Below are 23,594 nucleotides of genomic sequence, written 5' to 3'. Positions count from 1 at the left end.
TGGGATATCACATCGCTCGTGACTTGACGCAGTGTGAGATGATGTTGATTCCCTGATGACATATACAACGACATCTCGTGAATAGGGGTGTTAATTCCAAAGAACTCCATTGGTCTGTCTTTCAGAATCGTTGGCCAAAACGCAAAGCCTATTCATCCCATTCTTCAACTTTCCAGGCTCGGTGCGTTTTAGTTTAGTATAATCACATCCACCCTTCACCGGTACAAGGAGGCACGACCTTTTCCACTTCTGAAAAAATAAATCTAAATTATGGCTCTTCTAGATATAAATAAGAGAGATTTTCTAACAAGCGGGAAGGCATCCGTCGATGTATGGTTTCAAGAAAGTAACCACTCGTGTTCTCTAAGCAGTCCGCTTCAGGAAGGATTGCTTGCCCAAAAATCTTACGATTGTTCGGGCGTGAACACAGTTTTATTTTATCGTCCAGAACTCTGTTGGCTTCGCTAGAATCCCCACATCAAAGATTTAGTCCATGCATCAGCTAGTAATGCTGACGTATCAGAACTGAAGTGCGAAAAAAGAGAGAAATTCGGAACAGCAATGTTTGGAAGCTTATAAACAAAAATGTGAATCGACAGTGAGCTTCAAGAATTTACGTTATTTGCCAGTATAATCACAGGCTAACTCAAACTAATAAAGTTGAAAGCAGAATAAATCAAACGCTTCTACAAAAGAGATTTGTTGTGCATTTTTATTTCTAGTTATTAAAGAGGATTGAGCCAAAGATTCTTTAGAAATGTTGGGTATTGTTAAAAATCTCCCTATATGATACATGAAAGACAACACAAATTTGAGATTGGAGCGGATGTTCAAAAACTTTCTTTCGGAAATGCAGAATGAGAGGAAGATGTTCATTTGGTGGCTTCAGAGGTACTCTGTCGGCCTCGTAGTAGTGAAAGCTTGGATATTTGCTCTTTATTAATGAGAAGGGAGGCTTTAGCGGCTAGACATGTGGCCCGGTATCTGTTTGAGCCCGAGAGCATATAAAGTGCTTTGATGAGAGCTAAATATAGAACCATATTTTTTTCCTCATATTATCTAGAATAAAGAGCTGCTTTTTCACGAAGAAATAATGTATCCGAACGAATGCATCAGCAGATGCAATTACCCCTTTTTTTGAAATTCCCTCATCACCTACTAGTGAGCCGGAAAGCTTAGGAACGCCTCCCGTTCCTCTTCCCCCATTTGAAAATCAAATACCTCAATAGCCTGATTACAAAGGTTTAAGTAATGACTAAGATGGTAAATTCAAGACCGAAGTCCTAATTTCAGAGGACAATGTGAAAGCATTATAACCATTTTCCCTGCCATCATCTCAGATCTACGGAAGTTGATCTATGAGACAACTTCCGGTCATTCTGTGACCATCCACTCATAGAAATTTGGTTAAACGACGCTATCATCTATGTCTGAATTAATCCTGGGTGTAACAAGTCAATCACGGAAATCAATAGTTTATCAAGGGTTCATTAGTCTTTTTCCCCATATTCTCTCCATATTCGCTATAAAGTATATTAAGGTTCATAAAAACTGGGATCCAGGACGGGATACATCACCATCAAGTTGGGAATCTGTTGTAACTGACAAAGCAAACACATTACATCTGTCTTCAGTACCTATGGGGGCACTTGAATTTTGCACGGTGAAAAGTTGAAACAAAACAATTTGTTTTTCACCAAGCATTCTTCCAAGAGGTAATCACCAATCATAGAGTGCCAGGTTCTTGAGGGGAAAGATTTTGATCTGCGAGCATCATGGTTCACAGGAACTTTTTGGAAGCAACAACATGGTTCTTAACTACAGTATCCACTTCCTCAATGGACTTCTGGAAGCAGGAAAATGGATCTTACGTAGTATCCACTTCCTCAGTGGTTTTCTTGTATTCTGGCTTAAGCTCGTGGGTCCCTTGATTAGGTCCTCTCTTGTTGTAAATACAGAGATCATTTAGTATCTCTTTCAAGAATTGCTGCAGAGAAAAACAACAGTCAAAATCCAGTATGTAAAGGCTGGTCTCATATATATATATATATATGGCATAGATACATACATACATTAATATATACATACACACATAAACACATACATACGTATATAAACATCTCAAATTAAAATGTTGCAATCAGCTTGTTAATCAAAAATAAGACAATGTATGACAAATATTTACAAGTTGCAGAAGATAGTCACCGATCCAAGTGAATATTAGTCAGCAAGTTCACAATTAGAGAAAAGGTAACAACATGTTTTGATGTCGTTACTCATTAACAAGAAAGCAGGCTGCCAAATATGCAGATTCTGAAAAATTGTTCAAGCTGAAGTACAATGAATTTCATATATAAGGATGAATGCAAAAAGTTATAAATGATCTTCTACTAAAGATGATTCCAGCAAAACATCGCACGTCTTGGTGATGTTCATTTATCATGAGCAAGGTTTCAAATCTAGTGCTACACCCCCATACCATTCATGTAACCTAAATATGCCCCAGACAACATCCCCCTGCTGTATGGGTCAGCAGGGGTCGAAACGACATGCTATGGGGTCAATTATGGTGCGGCATGGTCGAGATTTGAGACCTTGTTTATGGGTTGACCAACACAAAAAAATCCCTCGAACCCAACAACATGAAATAATTAAATTATAAGAAAGAATTACCTGTACACTTCTGTTAATTGATTTGTTAATTACAAGCTGAAAAGCTGTTTTCTACATATCAACATCACAGATATAGTGAACAACAGGTTAAACATAATACACTGACTGGAATGTTCATTGTCATATGAATGGAAAGAGAATACAATAACCATATTGTGATAGCAAATCTACATGAGCCATTAAAATTGGAAGCTCAGCTCAAACATAATAGCTACAAAAAATAATCAATCAATTGTTTCCAACCAAGGTTTCGGCCTCGGCACTGGACAACGGGTGTGACGACCTATGTGGGCGAGTTTAGTCCCATATCGGCTATGTAACAGGTAAATCTTGGGTACTTCCACAAGGCCAAAGAATTCAAATAATACCTTCTGGCTAGTCTTTTTGGATGAGATCCTAAATTGTTACAAATTTTAAAATTTTGGACCATATCTCAATTTGTGCATGACATCCTTGCGCAGGAGCCATGCTAATCTTCTCTATATCGTTCCAATTTTATCGAATATCTCCAATGTGAGGACCCATGTCAGCATGTGTTTAATCCTACATTAGTTATGTAATGGATAGATCCTAGGTATATATAGAGCGTCAAGGAATCCAAATAATATATTCCGGCTAGTCCGGCTAGTCTTTTTGGGTGAGATCCTAGATTGTCACAATAGGTGTACTATCAGTCAGTACAGGGGCATTCTAGGTCTCCATGTTGATCCAGGCAAGTAAAGTATGCCCATACCATCTAGTACAGGTCAGTACAAAAAAAATTGTTTTGAACAATATTGGAATGCCATCATCAGTGTAAATCGTATGAAAACTATTTCTGTTTTGCTTAAAATTCAAAATGAATAAACCAAACAAGAAAAAAAGTTATTACAAAATGTTATGATAAAAATGACATTAAAAAACTCAAGAATTCAACCATCAGCTAGTCAAACTAGTAATCTTATGTGTGAAAATTTGAACTCAACTAAAGGAAATAACACTTATTTGAGATATATGTCCCATCTTTTCGTATAATTATGTATAGGCATATCAAAATCATTATTTAAAATTTCTTTCTAATTCTTTGGGGCATGGTTAAGGCTTAAATTTCATTATTAAATACTAAAATAACCAGTTTGATACATTTTTTGGGCTCATCACAAAGCAAATCCAAATTCGGCCCAGTTATATTTTATGTAAAGGAACTCAGCCAGTAAACTTTCATCTTCTTTACACAAAAAATGACTATCAAGTTGAAAATACCTCAGGTTGATCTGTCTCTTGAACCAACTGTTTCAATGCCCAATTTGGCTGCCTTTCAAAGAGTTTAAAGATAATGTTCTCCAGTTCCCGACGGTCTCTACGTGTTCGTTTCACATCAGATCCTTTTGTTGGTGTTACCCTCCTCTTGTCCTGGTACAAACAAAACATGTAAATAAACAAATAAATAAAATATAGCATATTTTTATGGGAGTGAACAGAATTGGCATTATTGAGATCCAAGTTTAAGTGCCGTATTAAGAAGTCCTGCAATAAAATCATAGTTGCGAGCACAAAATACCGAGGCAATCTACATAACAGCTTATATATATATATACACAAATACATGTGATGTGTTTGCCATCCAGGTAAGACAAGAGAAACAAAATTTCTACCCCCTAAAGACAAATAGTTGAGAGTACAGAATAAATATCACATGTCAAACTAGAAACCAGGTCAGGTGTCAAGGTCTGGAAAAACTAATAGCTGATGCAACTGACCAGGTTACTAGACAACAGCTCTGTATATCTAATCTAGCCTGATGTAACCTGCACTATACTTACCTCGGAGCTAATGTGCCAAATATCTTGGCAGTTTAGGTCTAGTCCAGTGTGTTCAACATATAAAGTCAATTATCATGAGATTCACATCATCCCATAACATAGAACATCTTGACCTTCTCTTACCAATCTATAGTTAACATATAAATGAGATGTAACATTTTCAAAAATACAATTATACCTTTGAACCAGATGGAACCAAGCCAACCATACCAGGCATAGGCCTCATAAGTACTCCACGATCATTGTCAATCACCTAATACAGATAATTTTTTTACACAAATCAGGACAGTTTAAGAGCACCAATTTTCAGAGCAACACATAAAAGGCAGAATACAATATTAAGATATAAACCTGCACTTGTCTGGTTTTAATCATAGCTTTGTTGGTCCTTTCACGGCACAATTTACCATACTCCCCAAAGTTTTCACTATGAGGTTCCATGTCAAATTTATGTTCCACCTTTCCTTCCAATAAAAATTTCCCTACAATAAATAACAGTTTACTTTTGAAGTGATTACATCGCAGAGGTTATAACAAAAGGAACAAATGTATATAGTTGGAATTATATAACAAGTATAATGAGGAGAGGTGGTATACATTTGATTGGTATTGTCAGAGTTGTATCTACCACATTATTCTATATTTATATCCATAGTTTAGAATTTGGTACACCGGACAAGAGAAAGAAACTGCAGGATAATATCTCATAAAAATGGCATCCCATTGCACGAGGGTCCCACCACTATGGGGTCTGGAAGAGTTAGATGTATGCAGCCTTACCCACCCACCCACCACCCCGCATACGGAGAACATGTTTCCATATTTCAAACCCATGACACCCAAGTCACAATCGAGCAACTTTCCCATTGCACTAGGGCCCCCATGTTGCATGATATTATCTCATAAAAACGAAAAATGAACTGATATGTTCAAGTAATACAAAGACAAGAACGTTCAGATGTTCCAAGAATTAGAGTCAATCTAGAATTACTGGAATTAATACAATACTATTTGTTTTAATTACTTTTTCTTGTAAGAAGAAAGTGAGAAACAGAGGAACTAGAAAATAACCTAGTCAATTACTTTCCATATTTCATCTCCGCAATGTTGTTCCCCATGTTCTTTTATCTCAGTTTGGAAATGATTTTATTAGAAAGCAGGCCCTAACAGTATCCCTTTGATGGAAAATTTGTGGCCTATTCTTCATTGACAACTTCACAAGCCATATTTTCTCTCCATTTTTTTTTTATTCAATCTCCATATGCAATGTACTATCACTAGTTTTCTCATCTTATAATCCATACTGTTCCTTTTTCCAATAGTGTCTTTGGGCGGCAAATATACATATAGGCAACTGCTTTCTTCCTGCGAGGCTATATAAGATCCATACTACTAAAAAAATACACATGGTATCGAAGTAGTCTTAAGTCAATCACAATATGTATATATATACATATCTATACACACGTGCATATCTTTGCTCAGGACTGGCCAGATGGAATTTTTTTGCTATTTTTCCACCTAAGTGTATGATATTTACAAAACATATTCCTTTACAGAAATAACTCTTGGATGCACAAAGGCAACCATGTAAAGAGGAAAAATATTGATGCAATTACAGAGTTGGTTCACTAATAACAGTCCTAGGATAGCTCTAAGTAGAGACCAGGCCAAGGGACAAAAGAGCTACAAGCCTAAGTAAGGTCTGAGTTGAAATATAATTGAGCTTGTCCCAGAGAACATTTCTTTTGACCCAAGACGGACTAGAAGACCCACATATTAAGTCACAACATGATAAGTTTTCCAAAGTATTTGGACCATCCATTTGAGATGGAAGACCTAAATCAAGAGTAACCTAAACCTCTTATCTCACCCCAACCATGATACTCTAGCCACTTAGCCTCATTTTCCCAATTCTCTTCCCTTATGCTCTCCTCTCTTTTTTTATCACCACAAACTCCCAACCTGTTAACTCCGTCTATTGATCATGGTCAGGTTCACTCACCTTGTTTCCAACCCTAAGGCCCTCCCTATCTGCCTCTCTTTTCCACCACCTCACAGCCCTCACCTTCTTCCCTTTTTTCCCCCACTTCTCCCCTATCAACACTTCCCTCCCCTCAAATCCACCTAAGCCTATGCACACAGATCCCTTGACCTATCTCCTCATGACCTCATACAATGTCAATGCACCATTGACACCCACCCATGTTGGCCCACCATCAGCCCTTCCTCTTCACCATCCACAGCCCCAACCTCCACCCTACACCTTACACCTCAATCCAAGGTGAACCCCACTTCCCTCCTAGTGCCCATTTTCTCTCACCCATCTCTCCCTTCCCCTCCTATCATCATTGCTATCAATATTACTTTGCTGCTCTTCCTCAACCACGTACAGCCATCGCCTTCTGACTAGTGTAAACAGAGAGGGGGCCAAAGATGACCTTGGGCTTTAAGTATCATTTTTGAATTTAAGCCAAACATAAGCTTATGAAGGCAAGTCTCTTGCTGAACCTAGATGCTTTGCTACTGCATGGTGCTCCCTTTGACACTCTCATTCAATGCCAGTGTGCCATTAACAACCACATACACCAGCCCACCTTCAGCCCTTCCTCTCGACCAGCCGCAGCCCCAACCTCCTCCCTACACCTCCATCCTTGGTGAACCCCCCTTCCCACCTAGTGCCCATTTTCCCTCACCCATCTCTCCCTTCCCCTCTTAAGTTACCATCACTGCTATAAATATTACTTTGCGACTCTTCCTCACCCACGTACAACCATCCTCTTCCGACCATGGTTAGCAGAATTTGGGCCGAAGATGGCATTGAGCTTAAGCTTCACGAGGCAAGTTCGCTTGTTGAACCTTAAGGCTTTCAAATGTGCAACATACATGGATACATACACATGGTTTGTCGTATCAGTCCGATTTGGGCAATACGGAGCATATCGTACCATACCGGTTCGGTATCAGTATCCGATACGGATGGCATACCGACCATACCATACTGAGACAGTGCTAGTGTGGCACCAGTATGGGATCTAGTACCGAGACAGCGAACCTTGTACATACATACACACATACGTATGTAAAAAAATGTAAATACATACATACTAGGCAATACAATGCATACATATATATATAATATGTGTGTGTGTGTAATGTACATACATGTGTGCACACATGTATGTATATTTTTGTAAATTATTTGCACCCTTCTATTATTAAAAGTTTATTCCCTTACCAAAATTGTAAAAAAAAAAGAACCTATACTTAGGTTCAATATATAAGCATCTTGATGTGTATATACCTGATCAAATATGTACTTGAAGCAAGGACCTAAATCATATATTTTATTACATCAATAAACTGAATAACAAAATTTATCTACAATGGGCTCATATAAGTTGGACACTTATTGGGTATTGGTATCTCACCAGACATAATACATATATACACATACATGTATGTGTGTGTATTCCCTGCACCTTCCTAATACTAACACTTATTTCCTAAGCACTAAAAAAGGAAAAAACTATACGAGTTCAATAAATAAGCATCTTGACTTATATTCTACCCATGGTTTGCCAAACCAGGCCAAACTACCCAGTTTGGCTTGTACCGAGCTGACCTAAAAGGGGACTGGGTCGGTCCTGCATTTTTTTCGGAACCGGATCCGAACCGGCCATAATCGCTGCTGAACCACACGGACTCGGTCCAAACCGGCTGGTTCTACGTGGAACCAGTGTGAACTAGCCAGTTCACCCTGAGTCGGATCGGTTCCAAACCGGTCCCCCCTCCTTTTCATTTTTAAAAAGAGTTGGAAAAGCCTGAGAAACTTCTCAGACCTTTCCAACATTTTCTTTCAAAGCCCCCCCGAGGGCCAAAAATGCGTTGTTTCAGCATAATTCAAGGAGAATCCAACCTAAAATAAGGTATGCTTCCTTTCTCCTACCTTATTCTCTTTTCTTTTTTTGGACACTAAAAAATGCCTCAAAATTTACAAAATAAAGAGAGATCATGCCAAAATTAAACATTAAAAATTTTAGCATTATTTCATCATATGTTGTACATCTATAGATGATATACACAATCCCACAAAAAATTTTTATTTTTGAATTATATATTTTTAAATTTAAAAATATATATTTGGATTAAAAATAAAAAAAAAATTTAAAAAAAAATGTATAATCATAAGCATATTTAGGGGCATGCAAGCTACTCTCCAGCTAAATTTAGTGTCCATTTATTCAAGTTTTGATGTAATCATTTGCATATAGCCTAAGCTTAATTCTTTTAAAAAAATTGAAAAATAAGTAGCCTTTGATGCATGCCGACAGGCCTATAAAAATATATGTAGCATCCATGATAGGATTCTACATAGATCTGAGCTTAAGTTACTTTTTAAAAATATTTGTATTTAAAAATTATTTTCAAATTTAAAAATAATCTAAAATATATAATTAATACCAAAAATTATTCAAAATTTGTAGTGCGTATTACATATTTCAGAAGTATTTTCTAAAATAAAAAATATATTTTTTGAATTTATGGTATTTAAACATATTTTTAAATTTAAAAATTATTAAAATATATAAATAAATATATAAATATGAAAAAAATAATACTACGTATTTGAAGTAAAAAATAATTTTATAGTCATAACGAAATTTTACTATTTTTAAATAATTGATAAACTAACGTACTTGATAAACCTGCAGGAATGGAACCATCAAGAAAAAAGGAAACTAGCGTGTGACATTGGTTGGGATCATGGACAAATGCACTCGGATCAATACCGCTAAAAGTGCAACTGGTGCAATAGAGTTCAAGAGAAAAGGGATACTCAGGTTGAAGCAACACCTAGCTGGTGGTTATCCCAATATATTTGCGTCAGAAATGCCCACAAAAGATCCAACAGCTAATGAAGAAGCACTTCGCTAATTTCAGAGTAGCGAATGAGAGGATTGCCAAAAAAAAGCGGAGATGGACTGCCGAGCGACAACCACCTTCCTATCACTCTAGGGAGTCAAAGGAAGTGTTCGCTCTAGATGACGAGGCGTTCACTCTAGGTTGTCATTCAGGCAAAGCCTAGATGATCAATAATAGCAGGATGAGGTGACCAAGCATAGGGCTCGATTTGGGCCTTCACACTACGAGTCGGGCTCCAGTTCTACGAGCAACATGGCAAATTCAAAGTTCAATAGGACCTCAGTTAGAGAAGCTATTAGTAGAGGCGGTGGCCATATTGCATCTATGCTGGAAGAGTTTTGGTAGCAAAAAGTTCTCCAAGAAGTTTCACCTCTCCAAGAAGATTTCACCAGGAGCCACCATCCATGATTTAGATCCACATGCCTTTTCCAGCAAGAATTCAAAACAGCAAAGGGTTGACACAATGCTAAAAAAAGATAAGAAGGATATGTGGCGAGCTATTAGATCATGGTTCCACTTCAGTCACATTTCAGCAAATACGGCAAACAATATGTACTATAGTTCTGTCATTTCCTCCATACAGGTTGTCAGTCCCCATGTAGATCCTCCAAGATCGAAGAAAATCTATGGTGAGCTTCTTGACAACAATAAAGAGGAGCTAGAGAAGTGAATTGCCTCATACAAGAGCAAGTGGCCCACATATAGACTGATGGTGATACGTGATGGTTGGACCAGTCCTACCATGCGGAGTATTATCAACTTCTTGATATATTGTGATATGAAGACTTTCTTCTATAAGTCGGTTGATGCTTCCAATCAAGTGCACGACGCCATGTACAACCTTGGATTAATGGAGGCAGTGATTAATCAGCTAGGAGAAGAGAATGTCGTGTAAGTCATTACTGATAATGGGCCACAATATAAAGCCTCCAAAGAGATCTTGATGGAACGGCGGCCACATATTTTCTGGATCCCATGTGCTGCACATTGTATCGACCACATATTGATGAACATTGCGAAGATTTGTAGGATGCAGTAGACAGTAGGGTGACGAGGCAAACATTCTGGCAGCGGGCCGAGAAGATAGTGAAGGCATCAAACCATTGTACGAAGTGTTCGGGCCATGGACAGCAAGAAGTACCCCTAAATAGGCTTCTTCTATTACATGATGGAGATGGCAAAGAATCAAATCAGGAAGGCAGATCTGAGACATGCTCGGGAGTACATTGACATCATTGAGCGACGGTGGGACTACCAGATGGATAGACTTGCATCTAGCATGTAAGCAAGAACATTAAAAATTAGACTACTTTTGTACTTGTACAATGTTACTAAAACAATTACGAACTCTATCTACAGCTTACTACCTGAACTCGAAATTTCAATATATCGTACCTGAAATCGATGTGGATGACGAACTTCTAGCCGCTCTGCATAATGTGATTTATAAGATAGAGCCTGATCCAGAAATCACGACTCTATATTTACAAGAGGTAAGTTAACTTAAGTGACATGCATTAATTAACCGATATCTTCAATTATTAACATATTACAACATGGTTCTTTTTCAGTGACCAAAATATTTAGAAAGGGTACAAACAGATTTGGAGTCTCGGCAGCTGTCGTAAGTAAGAAAAGTATGAATCCGATATATTACATATCAACAATAACTATTACCTGAGATTAGATGGTTACTAATGTAATACTATCTTATATGTAATTTTCTTCAATATTTTTGCAACTGAATGGTAGATTCTTTTGGTTTGTCTGCGAGAAATCTTAAGCGGCTAGCTATCCGAATCCTCTTCCAGACAGTTTTCTCGACTTACTGTGAGAGCAACTGGTCCACCTTCGCCCTCATTCACGACAAATAGAGAAACTGTTCGACAGAGAAACACCTCAACGATCTTGTATATGTTTGCTATAATCTAAGGTTGAGGCTGAAATGCATTCAGAAGGAAGTGGAGCTAAAGTACACAGATCTGATCCATAATGCTTTCATTGACGATGACGATTATCCTATGATCAGATGTCTTGTGGGCTAACAACAGGAACCAGAGCTTGATAAACTAGGATAGCCTCCACGACCGGCTAGTTTCGTAGCCAAGGAGGCTAGGATCGATGCAACGCATAGGCAAATCGCAACATTCCACGCATCCTTCCAACTGATCAGCCACAACCACAAGGGTTACTAGGGAGCCGGTCATACGTGACTCCTTGTCCGAAATATCCTCTTAGATATATGATCGAGAGTTGCTTAGACGAGGCCCCCATGCTACCCGGTCGACTCAATTAGAGGGCGACATTCATCCTTCCAGTATAGCCAGACAGAATGGGGCACGAAGGGGAAGCAGGCAGATGCTCAACGCATCAAAAAAGAAAAGAAAAGGCAGCTGCAGCCTTGATAGTGTAGAGTCAGTTCACTCAAATTCAAAGGCCAGAAGCAGCAACGATGATAATTATGGTGGTCATAGATCTACTAGCCAGAGAAAATGGAGAACATGAGACCACTGTTTACGCATACTATACAGGATAGAGACCACGGTGCACGATTTGATAGAGCCCGCGAGTCTATGATTGCATATAGGAGACAGACTTCTCGAGGTCATTCGGAAGGACACGATGCAGCTGCAAATAACCTCGCACACAGAGTAGAATCCATAGATGTATTAAGTTCTGAGTCATATATTGGATTCTATTACCCACAGCTTAAGATAACCTATGACCTATACGGATACGCATATGAATATTGTGCATTTGAGGCATCATCTTCTGGTGGCTACTAACCTACAAACTCGAAGTATCTTACAGGTTAAATTTTGCTGACAGCATATTCGGATGGCCCCTCCACAGCTGTATTATCAGCCAGAGGACACCTTTTAGAGCCAGAGCTTCAGCGAGAGATCCAAGAGTGCTTATAACCCAGAGTACGTTCCTTATGGGATGAACGTACAGGACTATAATGCCGCTTGGTTAGAGGGCTAGGCTGATATGCCTTCTAACTATGCTAATGATCCGAATATCTACAAAAGGCATCAGCACTCAATGAGATTTTAGATATCGGTATGTATGTTGTACTTTAAAAATATGTAATTGATTGTATTATTTTATATTTTTCATCTCACTAGTTGATTTTAGGATATTTCATGTTGCTTCTCATAGCATACAACACCTTACTAATCATTTTATGTTTTGTTTCACTTTAAAACAACAAGATGCATTATTTAGGTTATACCGAGATCATAAAAAAATCAAAAAATATTAAATTATACTTAAAATTATTAAAAAAGTTTTAAAAATTGATTACCAATAAATCAAACCTAAAAAGCTTTTTTAAAAAAATGGGCGTGCTAATTCCAAGCATACCGTGTGTCAGTACGATACTTAACTGGTACCGTATCAAAGCGCCCGCCGACCGGTATGGGTTCCGGTACCAGTTCGGCGAACATTGATTCCATCTAAAGAAAGTGAAATGGAATAAAGAAATGGAATACTGAAGACTTGCATATTTTTACATGGTTATGGAACAAGATTAAACCATGCATCAACTCAAATCCGATTCCTAAAACGGTCGTAATTTTTTAATTTTTCTCCAAAATCCAACCGTATGCCTAGGAGATTGGTCATCAAGTATTATGTCCCTCTGATAGGATTACCCTCTTATGCATGATAGAAAATACTACATATAAAAGTAAACGCAAGAATATTTTTTGCTGATAAACTTGCAAAAGCTAAATTCCGAGATTGAAAATGTGCGAGCACTCATACACATTTTCTTCCCTATTTTGCATGAAAGCCCCATACTTGCCAACAATGATTGATCTTTTTTATATAGAATGCACTTTCAAGTTTCAGCTTGACCATTTTGTTCATACTATTTTTCTTTCTAGGAAAATAAACCAACAACAGTGTAATAGTGGTTATGGTTTCACCAGCTCTACTAGAATTGTTTGATGCCACTTTAGATAAAATAATCAGAAGCTATATATATAGTTCTACATCTTGGGAGCCAATTCATTTAAGTAGTTATATTTTTGTAACTCAAAAATAAATGATAATTATTTAGTTTTTAATTTTTTTGAGCTAAACCAAGCTGGATCAGAGCAAGCTAAGCTAGCTTGTGTTTAAATAAAAACAGGCTAGCTTGTGTTTAAATAAAAACAGACTAGCAACTGGCCCCTTGGGTAAACAGGTAGCTCTGGTGAAAGGATGCCATTCATCTCCCAGGAAGCATTGTTGGTGGCATCTCTGATAGTGTGTTAGCAGCTAACATCACATGAAATGTTGAGTCACCTCAAATGGGACAATTGACTGAACTATGTAACATGTGTGAAATGTTAGTATAATATGATGAGGTTAGCTAAATATACCATATATGCTACAATATGATACTAAGCTGAACAGAAAATAATAAAGCATGATAATTGTTTGTTGGCATAAGAAACACCTTTGACAGGAAACAATTTCCATGAATTTTCAATTATTTGAAGAGCCATCTTGGTCATAAGAAACAAACCGATATTTATCATAAGTTAGATATGGTAAACAAATGCATAATTAGCAATGCATCCTTACCCTGATTAGACTCAGAAAAAACACACATTGGAACAAAGTCTTTGAACATATTCAAAGAGTAACTCTTGGGTGTATTGCCAGAGTCATTTTGAGCCATTTCCATCTTAAACTGTCAACAAAATAGATCAAAGACATATTAGAAAAGAAGGACAGTGACTGAGATGTGAAATATCCATTAAGCTTAACAAAGCCAACTAAATAGTATTGATTAGTAACAGACAGGCATATGGTACAAGGAATTATTAACAGTTCATATGCGTAGGTACAAATAACTATGAATATTGATTTATTACATACAAATAATATCTATATATCTTTTTAGAGCTTTAATACCAAACTTAGGATCCAATAGAAAGTTACTTGGACCAAGGTTTTGCATCTTGGTACCAAGGCCCATATTGATACCGCACGGCACAAAATGCCCATCTTGATACATGGTGAAGGTGCTAAGTCAAAACAGCACCTATACCATGCGTTAGTATAGTATCGTATCAAGCCCCTCTACCATACTTACACCATACCAGTTCTCTACTAATATGATATTCCTGATACAGACTAGTATGGTCCAATACATAAAACCTTGACTTAGACAACTTAAAAAGTCATGTCTAGCAAGTACTTAGATTACAATGTGGAAGTATATAGAAGTGAAATGAAAAGTCTTAAGAAACCAGTAGACTTCAATTTTTTATCTACATACTGATAGGAAAAAATCAACATAATAGAATATATAATAGCATACAGGCAAGGAAGATAAATTAGCTCACCTGCAACTTTGAGCACTTCATCCTGCAAATCAAACTATCTCAATTGTTTATTGATTCTATATGTGCATAAGCACAAAGTCAGCCAGATAAGTTGAGTGCCATAAATGTTTAAGTCAATTTTTATGCAATATATGTCAATATCTCCCATATGCTAGCTTCGGCCTCCATCAATCCTATATATAAAGTGGCAAGAATGCGTATCCATATGGTAAATATTTCATAATAACGCCATGTAATGCACTGAAGTGTAGTAACTTCATTGACTTGGAGAATTACATAACAGATACGATACAGCAAATTTACAATAGATATCATAGCAAGTTGCAATAGTATGATTTCTTGCACATAGTCACAAAATTTGCAATGTTTTCAAAATAGCAATAAAATAATTTTAAACAATTCCAAGGCCCATAGTAACGGAATTAGCACCCGTGCTGGTAGGCCAGTGGCATGGTACAGTCCTGTACCATGCCGTGCCGTTCCGGCATGAACAAACAAAGAAAAATCAACAAGGACAGAGGGAGAGGGAGGGAGAGGAAGAGAGAGGGGCGAGGGAGGAACGGAGAAGGAGAGGAAGATGGAGGGAGGGAAAGGGAGAGGTCGGTGAGGAGAGAGAGACACAGAGTGAGGGGGAGATGGAGAAGGAAAGAGAGGAAGAGAGAGAGGGAGAGGGAGAAGGTGGCGAAGAGCGAAAGAGGCGGAGGGAGAGGCAGAGAGAGTGTTTTTGAAGCCTTCTCTCCTCCGCTTGCCAGAACATGGGCAGAGCCCCTATTCAGGCTTCGACATCTTATACGTTTTTTCTTGATTTTTTTTAAGTGAAGTCGGCAAAGATTGCCGACTTCACCTTTTTTTGAATTTTTTTAAGTGAAGCCGGCAGTCTCTGTCGGCTTCACTTAAAAAAATTCAGAAAAAAACGTATAAGAGGTCGAAGCCCAAAATAGGGGCTCCGCCCATGTTCTAGCAAGCGAAGGAGATGAGGCTTCGAAAGCGCTCTCTCTGCCCCTCCCTCCGCCTCTTTCGCTCTTCGCCACCTTCTCCCTCTCCCTCCCTCTTTTCCTCCCTCTCTGCCGACTCTTTCATTTCAAAAAAAAATCAAAACAAAAACAATAAGTGAAGTCAGCAATCTCTTCAAAAAATTCAAAAAAAAACATATAAAAGAAGCCCAAGCCCCTGTTTTGTTTTGAAACAGGGGCTCTGCCCCTATTCCTGCAAGTGGAGGAGAGAGGGCTTCGAAAGCCCTCCCTTTACCCCTACGAAGCCCTCTCTCTACCCCTCGCTCCTCCTCTTTCACTCTCCGCCACCATCTCGCTATCTCTCCCTCCCTTTCTCTCCCTCTCCCTCCATCCCTCTCTATCTCTCTTTTCCTCTCTTTCCTTCTCCCTCTCCCCCTCCCTAGTTGGTTTCTCAATCTAGAGGCTAGATCCACCCAAGTCGGCTTCCGGTATGGCTCGGTATGCCCTGACCTTGAATAATACTATTGATATAAATCATAACACATCTTGAAACAGTAAGATACAAAACATAACATAACATAGTATTACTATAATAATTTACTATAAAATTAAAAATAATAATAATATTTTATGTTCATAATGTTGTATCTAATGTAATTGATAGAATATACAATAGAATACGTTATATTACATTACATTACAATACATTACATTTTATATCAATGTTCAAAACCCGTTGACTAGAAAACCCCATTCAGGTTGCCAGGTCACGGGTCAACAGTTTGACCATAGGTCAACCTAATGACCTATGACATCATAAATAAAATAAATAAATAAATATTTAATAAAACAGTAAATTAAGAAGTTATATAAATATCATAAATTCTTATAATAAGGCATCACTATAAAGTGTCCTAGCAGTGGCACAAGTTTGAATCACATCATATATAAGTTTTATTTTTTCTTTTGCCTTTTATCTAGACTTGGACGGGTCCAACCGAGTTGAACCGATGTGTCAAACGATTCAATTCTTCAACCAAGCCAATTGAGCGATTTTCTCCCAAATTCCAAGTCACTAATAACCCAACTCACCAAGGTTCTTGAGTTTGCGGATCAACTCAACCAGTTAAAAAAAACACAGTTATATATTACACTTTAATATAATTATATGTTATAATAATTGTTAATACTAGTATCAATGTATAATAATGTGATCATAATAATGTTAAATTTATTATAATAAAGTTCTTACCATTTTACAAAATTACTATAGTAGTTATATTATCTAATACAATACTATAATATAACAATATTATAAAAGATAGTCTATTCTCCTATCAACAAGAGAGGGTATCTACGCATCTCAATTCTAAAATCAATAATGAGAAACCTAAATCAAAGATGCACGCCATTGATTATAATGATCTGTACCTTTAAAAAGGCCTAGAGCCCAAAAATCACATATTTTGGCGGTCTCTAACCTCCGCTTCAAATAGGTGCAAAATTGAAGGGTTAAGATGATATAAGACCATATTTTCCAATTGCATTAAAATCTACCAATTTTCAGTATATACATGTTTTAACATGTGTAGATTGTGATCCATAAGAGGGGATCCCAAGTTAAATGCTTAATCAAGTGTTTAGCATACTAGCACAAAGGAAACTGTCCATTTTTTATTTTTCTAGGCATTTTTCGTGGTACTAGTTATAGTGCACGTGCAGATACACATGGCAAACAGATATTTTATTGTTAAGGATAATCTAACTAAAGTTTAAATTCTAAAAATCTGAAAAATTAATCAATTCATAATTAACTTTCTTTTTTCTTCTGCATTATATCTCATGTTCTTCTTTTGGTTCAAAAGTATCTCTCATTCTCTTCCCTTGAAAATTCAAATATACAACGGCATCGTTTGCAGAATTTTATCAATTCTTTCATTCCTACTAAAACAGATTTTCTCTCACATGTTCGTATGTATTGTCTTCATTCCTTTTCTTCTTCTCAAAGTCCAACAATATAAAAATCGCTTTCTTTATAAAAGCTTAGCAGGTTTTAAACGTTTTGGGAGTGAAATCTAATTAGTGTTATTATGGGAATCTTTTAACTAAGCAAATTAATTAAAGTAATTTTTGGAATTGAAAATTTGCAAAATTAAGCCATTTTTATATAGTTTAAGGATAGACCATGATTCAGCAGTGTAGATGGTCGATTTGGACGCCCCATTATTGATTTTCGAACTAAGAGGAGTTGGTACCCTCTACTCTCAAAGAGGGACATAGTCCATCTCTTATTATAATAATACTAGTATTTTGCACAAGCTTTCCACATTTTTTTTTGAAAAAAAAAAGGGGGGGTGGGGGGTCTAGTGGGGGGCACAATATGCAAGAGTATCGAGAGAAGGAAAATAAGCATAATTATTGCAAGGCACCATAATGGCATGGGCCCACAATAAATTTTTTTTTCCTTTCTTCCTTCCTGCAAAATTGTTATCTGGTATAGAATTCTAAAGGCCTCACCCTTGGATTCCAGCTTCATGTGGCCAACTCCAAGATTTCCATTAAATATAGCAAATTATATTATATTACTATAATAATACTATAATAACATACATAAATTAAGAATCCACCTTATTTATCAAAAACACTATATATAACAATATTTTGTTATAATAATTTATTATAATATTTTCTTGATATTAATATTGTCATATAAAAAAATGTTATATTTGTATTTCTCAAAAACACTATATATAACATGTCAACATTATAATTATAATATCGATTATCATATGGGTTGGACTAGCCTCCTCTCAAGAGGAGACGTTAACTACTCTCAACTTCAAGATCAATAATCAGGCACTCAAATCAAAGATTCACACCGCTGATCATAATTTACACCACTAAAAATACCTAGAAATTAAAAATCATGCACATTTTAGTAGTCTCTAATCTATGCATCAAGTAGACAAAAGGTTGACGGTTTCCATTATACTAGTGCACTAAAATACAAAATAAAGTATCTAAATTAAGAATCCACCTTATTTATCAAGATTTATGCATGTTAAAACATGTGTCCGTTGAAAATCAATAGAATTTAATGCTTACATCATAGCAAAACAAGGTCTTGTACCGTTTTAACTTTCCATTATGTATCCACTTAATGTAAAGGTTAGAGACCATCAAACACATGATTTTTGACTTCTTGACATTTTTAGTGGTATAGATCATGATTAACTATGCGAACCTCAATTTGGATATCCAATTATTGCTTTTGGACCAGAGAGGAGCAAAGTCCATCATTGTAATATTTATACAATATAATTAATAATGATATAAAATTAAAATCAAGGGTACAATCTATAGGGTGAGTTTGGTATAAAGAAGGGCATAAGGCTACTCCAAAATGGACATGGAATAGCCCACGCTAACAGAAAATGGTAGATCGGGCATAGTATATTCTAAGTCTATGCCCATTTTGCAAATGGTGTTTGGTTGGCATAAGGCCCTATTCCAAGTCTTATGCTCCTACCAAAACAACACCATGAAGAAACAAGAAAAGTTCAACAATTTAAATTCCTAATCCCTTCCCGTCACTCTTGCATCCCTTGCACTTCTTGTGTTTTCATGACAAAATCTATGGTGAATGTTGTCTGCAAAAAATGATAAAGATAATTTATATGCAATGAAACAGTTAGCCCAAAGGATTATGTGTGAGATCAATAATTATGAATTGATTCAAATGTTGCCACAAACCAAACATGAGCATAGAAGATATAAAACTGCTCCATAACTATTTTAAACATAAGAACTAATGGCAGATATTTGACAAATAAATAAGGAGATCTTATCATGGGAAATGATGGATGCAATCTCATTAAGGAGAGGAGGGGCAAGGACCACAAGGTATTAAGATAATAGTTGTAACAGGAGTTGAAAAGGCTCATGTTGGTGAAACATGCAATCAAAGACCGGAACTAATGGCAAAGATGGATAAATATAACTCATCACATTCCTTACATAGAAGTTACAAAGCTTCTTAGGCCAGTCATATCCTTTTTATAGTGCATTGACTGGATATCAATAGTGTCTTTGATGAATCTCTCCATAGTCTGAAATGATTGGAGTCCTATGAAGATCTAAAATTTTCAAGAAATCAATATTCCACAAGTATAACAGACATGGTAGAGAATAGAGACCACAAAATCAAAGTATAATTAATTTATGAATAATATTAAGATTGGACAGCAGTAGTCCCTATGACATCTCTCAATGCAAAACCAACATGAGCAGTCTCAAATCATCATAATCCTATGTAATCTTGAAAATTTTAAGATAAGAGTTCATAAACTGCTATTCAGCATGAAGCTATAAACATGCCACAAATTACTATTAAATGTCACTGTTGACTATGATAAGCATAAGTGGCATCCCACGCAATGTGACAAGCATGACAAAATGTCATCACTAACACAATTTGTCAAACAATCACTACACATCTAGCTTCTTCCTTAATACTCAGTGCTTGCAAAATTAAGGACTCTTTGGTTTGCCAAGTTACTTAGGTACCTATTCTTTGGTGAAGATTTATAGATCTTCAACAAAGATAGAAAAGCAAGAACATGCTTCATTGGTAGGAAACTCACCCTAAAATCTTTTCAATCTTTTCAATCTTTTCCCACTTTGTTATCACTTTTCCCAATGTTTTTTTTTTTCATATTTTCCAAGGATTCGACCACAGAATATATGGACATCCACATGGCCTTTAAGTAACGTCATTCACCTTCATATGATAAGTACCGCAAACCAAAAGCTCCATCAAAATACTCTGATCCAAGTCCAAGTTTAATGTTTCCTATCACAATGTTTTAGTTGGGTATTAAACAAACCATCCCCAGACATGAGGCCCCGTATCATCATATGGGCCCTAATCTAGAGCACAATAATGAAAGAAGCATGCTAAATGTTCCAATTCTTTGTCTGAGGTAACTGATTACAGAAATGATGATCCTATCAACTACTGATTTGACCACCAACATGCTCCTGCTATAGTTCTACTTGTTTTGTCTATTGCTAAAACCACTAGATCTCAAAATCTCTTGAATCCGATTCATTCAGATGAGTGGTTTGACATGTTGTGCATCTGAGGGACATCATTGAGATTGAAACTCGCTCTATTATCAATATGTCTTCACAACACCACAACCAACAGCCTAGATTAACAAAGATAGATGAGTCACACGAGGAAAAAGGAGCCACAAAGAAAAAGAGAATTCCACTAGCAATATCACTAGCAAAATATGGAAGTTTGCCTACGACGCTTCTTAAGTGAGTAGACCTATGCAAAAGACTAAACTACTCCATAACTGATCCTAGCCACTGATCTAAGGCTTTTAATTTCTATGAAATATCATACTTTTGAGTCCTATGATTGTAAGAAATCCAAATTTACTCAAAAAAAATATTGGCAACAAACTTGAAGGCAGGCAGCATAAGATTTCTCCATGAGCTCGGCATTTACCGCAACTTCCAGATTAGAATACAACTAATTGCAACCACATCAATTGCAATTTGCAACACTTGCCAACTAAGGCCTCATTTGGCAGAGATGCTGGCAATAGAGCTTTCGAAAGTAGAGCTTTTTGAAGTAGAGCTTTTATAAAAAAACAATTTGATGTTTTGTAACTATATTTCTAAGGTGCTGTGAAACTTGAATATGTGTTTGGTAAACAAACTCAGAAAGTACTTTTGGTATAACAAAATGATCATAAAGAACATTGCATAGTATTATACAACAGAGCATAATAAACTATAATATGTATTAATACATAAATATATAATATAATATAATATTACTATAATGTAATATATACTATAGCATAATAATATAACATAATTTGATATTATATAATATAATATATCAATGTATTATGATATAATGTAATATAATATTATATTTATAGTATAATAAATAATAAAGATATAAAATATTATAATTATTATCATTACATATTAATATTATCATTTTCTGTAATTATTATATTTTATAATGAATATTTTGGTCCAAAAAGAAAAAAATTATAACTTAAAACAGCTTTCTGATGGAGCCTAAAAGTGCTTTTCTGGAGAAGCTCCAAAATGGAGCTTCTCCCAAAAAGCTGTTTTAGCATTTTAGCAAAACTAAAACAATTTTTTGATGTTTTTACCAAACACCTCTATTCCATCTATAAGTGCTTTTGATGCTTTCTGGCCCTCCAAAAGCTCTACCAAACGGGGCCTAAATCCTCCTCCTCAACCTTCTTTCTTTTCATTGTCGTTGTCATTAGCCACCTATAGTTCCAAATTCTCTCTTCCAAAAGCTCTGCCAAACGGGGCCTAAATCCTCCTCCTCAACCTCCTTTCTTTTCATCATCGTTGTCATTAGCCACCTGTAGTTCCAAATTCTCTCTTCCTACACGAACCCCCTCATCTTCCTGATTATGATAAGTCCTATGCTTCCTATAAGCTCATGCAACAGATCTTCCAGTTATAAATTCTAGACCACTCAAAGAAAGGCAAATTGTGGGCGTCAAAAAACACAAACTCACAAATTCACTATAATCTTGGATGAGCACCCGAACACAAAAACCTCAGAAATCAATCCTCTGCATTTCAAGAGTAAGTAACAGCATCCTTTTCCTTGGTATGAGTAACAGGAAGATGGCACAACCATTGCACTAATTAGTTTCCTTATTTGAATCCCTTCAATTACTACCACTGATGATCGTAACCATGAAAAGAAATACGATTACCCTAATTTTTCAAATCAACTCTTCCGCGATTTCATCATCAGAACGGAATTAATCAAATTTGCAAGCAAGGAATAAAAGAGAAAACAACAGTTACTTCGAAGAAAGAGGAGTGCCCTAGATGAGTTTGGAAAACAAAGAACGAGGAACGGAAAGGTCTTGCCTGGAGAGAGGAGGGCTCGTCGGGATGGAGAGGATCGAGGGAGAGGACGACCTTGGCAACGACTGGGGGAGGGAGGCCGGCGTCGGACGACGAGGCCGCCGCCGCGGCGGACTGCCACGACCGCGACGCCAGCGGTGGGCACTTCATCAGCCACACCGACCGATCCGCCCTCCCCGTGTCCAGCACGTTCCTCCCGTCGTCTCCCAGCGACATCTCACCTCCTCCTCCTTCTCTTTCTTTTTAATCTCTCTCGCCCCTCTCTCTCTCTTCTTGATTCTGTTCTTCTACTACGTGCGGAGGGGAGCAGAGAGTCGATGATTCGATGCGCTCTAACCGAATCTTGAAGGGTTTTAGCTTTTTTTTTTCCTTTTAATTTTCGCTGTGGATTCGTTGGTGCGGGGGGTTTGCTCGCTCAGCGGAGGCCGCAGAACGGAGAAGCGAAAGGGAGAGACGCGAGGAACGGCCACCCGGGCCGCCGGAAGCTGTTTATTATAGTAGCACGATGAAAATTATAGTCGGTTGCTTTTATAACAATCTCGGGAAACTCTGCGCCGACTCCTGATAATCAATAAAGGAAAATGAAAAAGATCACCTTCCATATCATTGCTAACACCGCTGCCCCTGGGTCCACCGTCCCAAAGGAAGCCAGTGATTGGCTGTCTTTGGTTCACCGGTGTTCAAGTTGGTGATTAGCCAACCGATTCACCGGATCTCAACTAATACTATCTACCATGTATTGCATCAATCCGATATGATGGGTGATTGATCATACTGCCTACTTTTCATTATACATGACCACTTACCTAGCTACAATGTCAGTTTGGTAAACTAAGGGATGATGTGGGTGATCGATAGCTACCTTTCTCGAGCCTATCTAATTTAGATTTGTCATCTCACCAGATAATGGTAGTAGTCTCAATTAGTTACAGCAATGCCCTCCTACCATGATG

General features: G+C 37.0%; 1 protein-coding gene and 1 non-coding gene across 2 annotated transcripts; both read right to left on the bottom strand.

Annotated features, from left to right (window-relative positions):
- Positions 1-1,448: 1,448 nt before the first annotated feature.
- Positions 1,449-23,144, bottom strand: LOC103708197 (transcription initiation factor IIF subunit beta-like). The gene is made up of 6 exons (XM_008793019.4): positions 22,645-23,144; positions 13,977-14,085; positions 4,827-4,957; positions 4,654-4,728; positions 3,916-4,065; positions 1,449-1,987 (listed from the first exon to the last, which is right to left on the bottom strand). The coding sequence occupies exons 1-6, from the start codon at positions 22,855-22,857 to the stop codon at positions 1,868-1,870; spliced, it is 798 nt and encodes a 265-aa protein (XP_008791241.1). The 5' UTR covers positions 22,858-23,144; the 3' UTR covers positions 1,449-1,867.
- On the bottom strand, positions 3,089-3,194 carry LOC113462786. Its single transcript, XR_003385920.1, has one exon. It is a non-coding gene; the product is annotated as a U6 spliceosomal RNA (small nuclear RNA).
- Positions 23,145-23,594: the final 450 nt, after the last annotated feature.

The sequence above is a fragment of the Phoenix dactylifera genome, chromosome 2, assembly GCF_009389715.1.
Source record: "Phoenix dactylifera cultivar Barhee BC4 chromosome 2, palm_55x_up_171113_PBpolish2nd_filt_p, whole genome shotgun sequence".
NCBI classification, from domain to species: Eukaryota; Viridiplantae; Streptophyta; class Magnoliopsida; order Arecales; family Arecaceae; genus Phoenix; species Phoenix dactylifera.
The sequence above is the reverse complement of the archived record's forward strand: the minus strand, read 5'-3'. Positions and strand labels throughout refer to the sequence as shown.

What these genes read in the sequence shown, in the direction of transcription:
- LOC103708197 (XM_008793019.4), bottom strand. Translation starts at nt 22,857, where the DNA reads ATGTCGCTGGGAGACGACGGGAGGAACGTGCTGGACACGGGGAGGGCG. An exon ending in ACGAGCCCTCCTCTCTCCAG is followed by an intron (nt 14,086 to 22,644) that starts GCAAGACCTTTC and finishes TTTTGTTGACAG; the next exon opens with TTTAAGATGGAAATGGCTCA. An exon ending in TGGTTCCATCTGGTTCAAAG is followed by an intron (nt 4,066 to 4,653) that starts GTATAATTGTAT and finishes TGTTTGTACCAG; the next exon opens with GACAAGAGGAGGGTAACACC.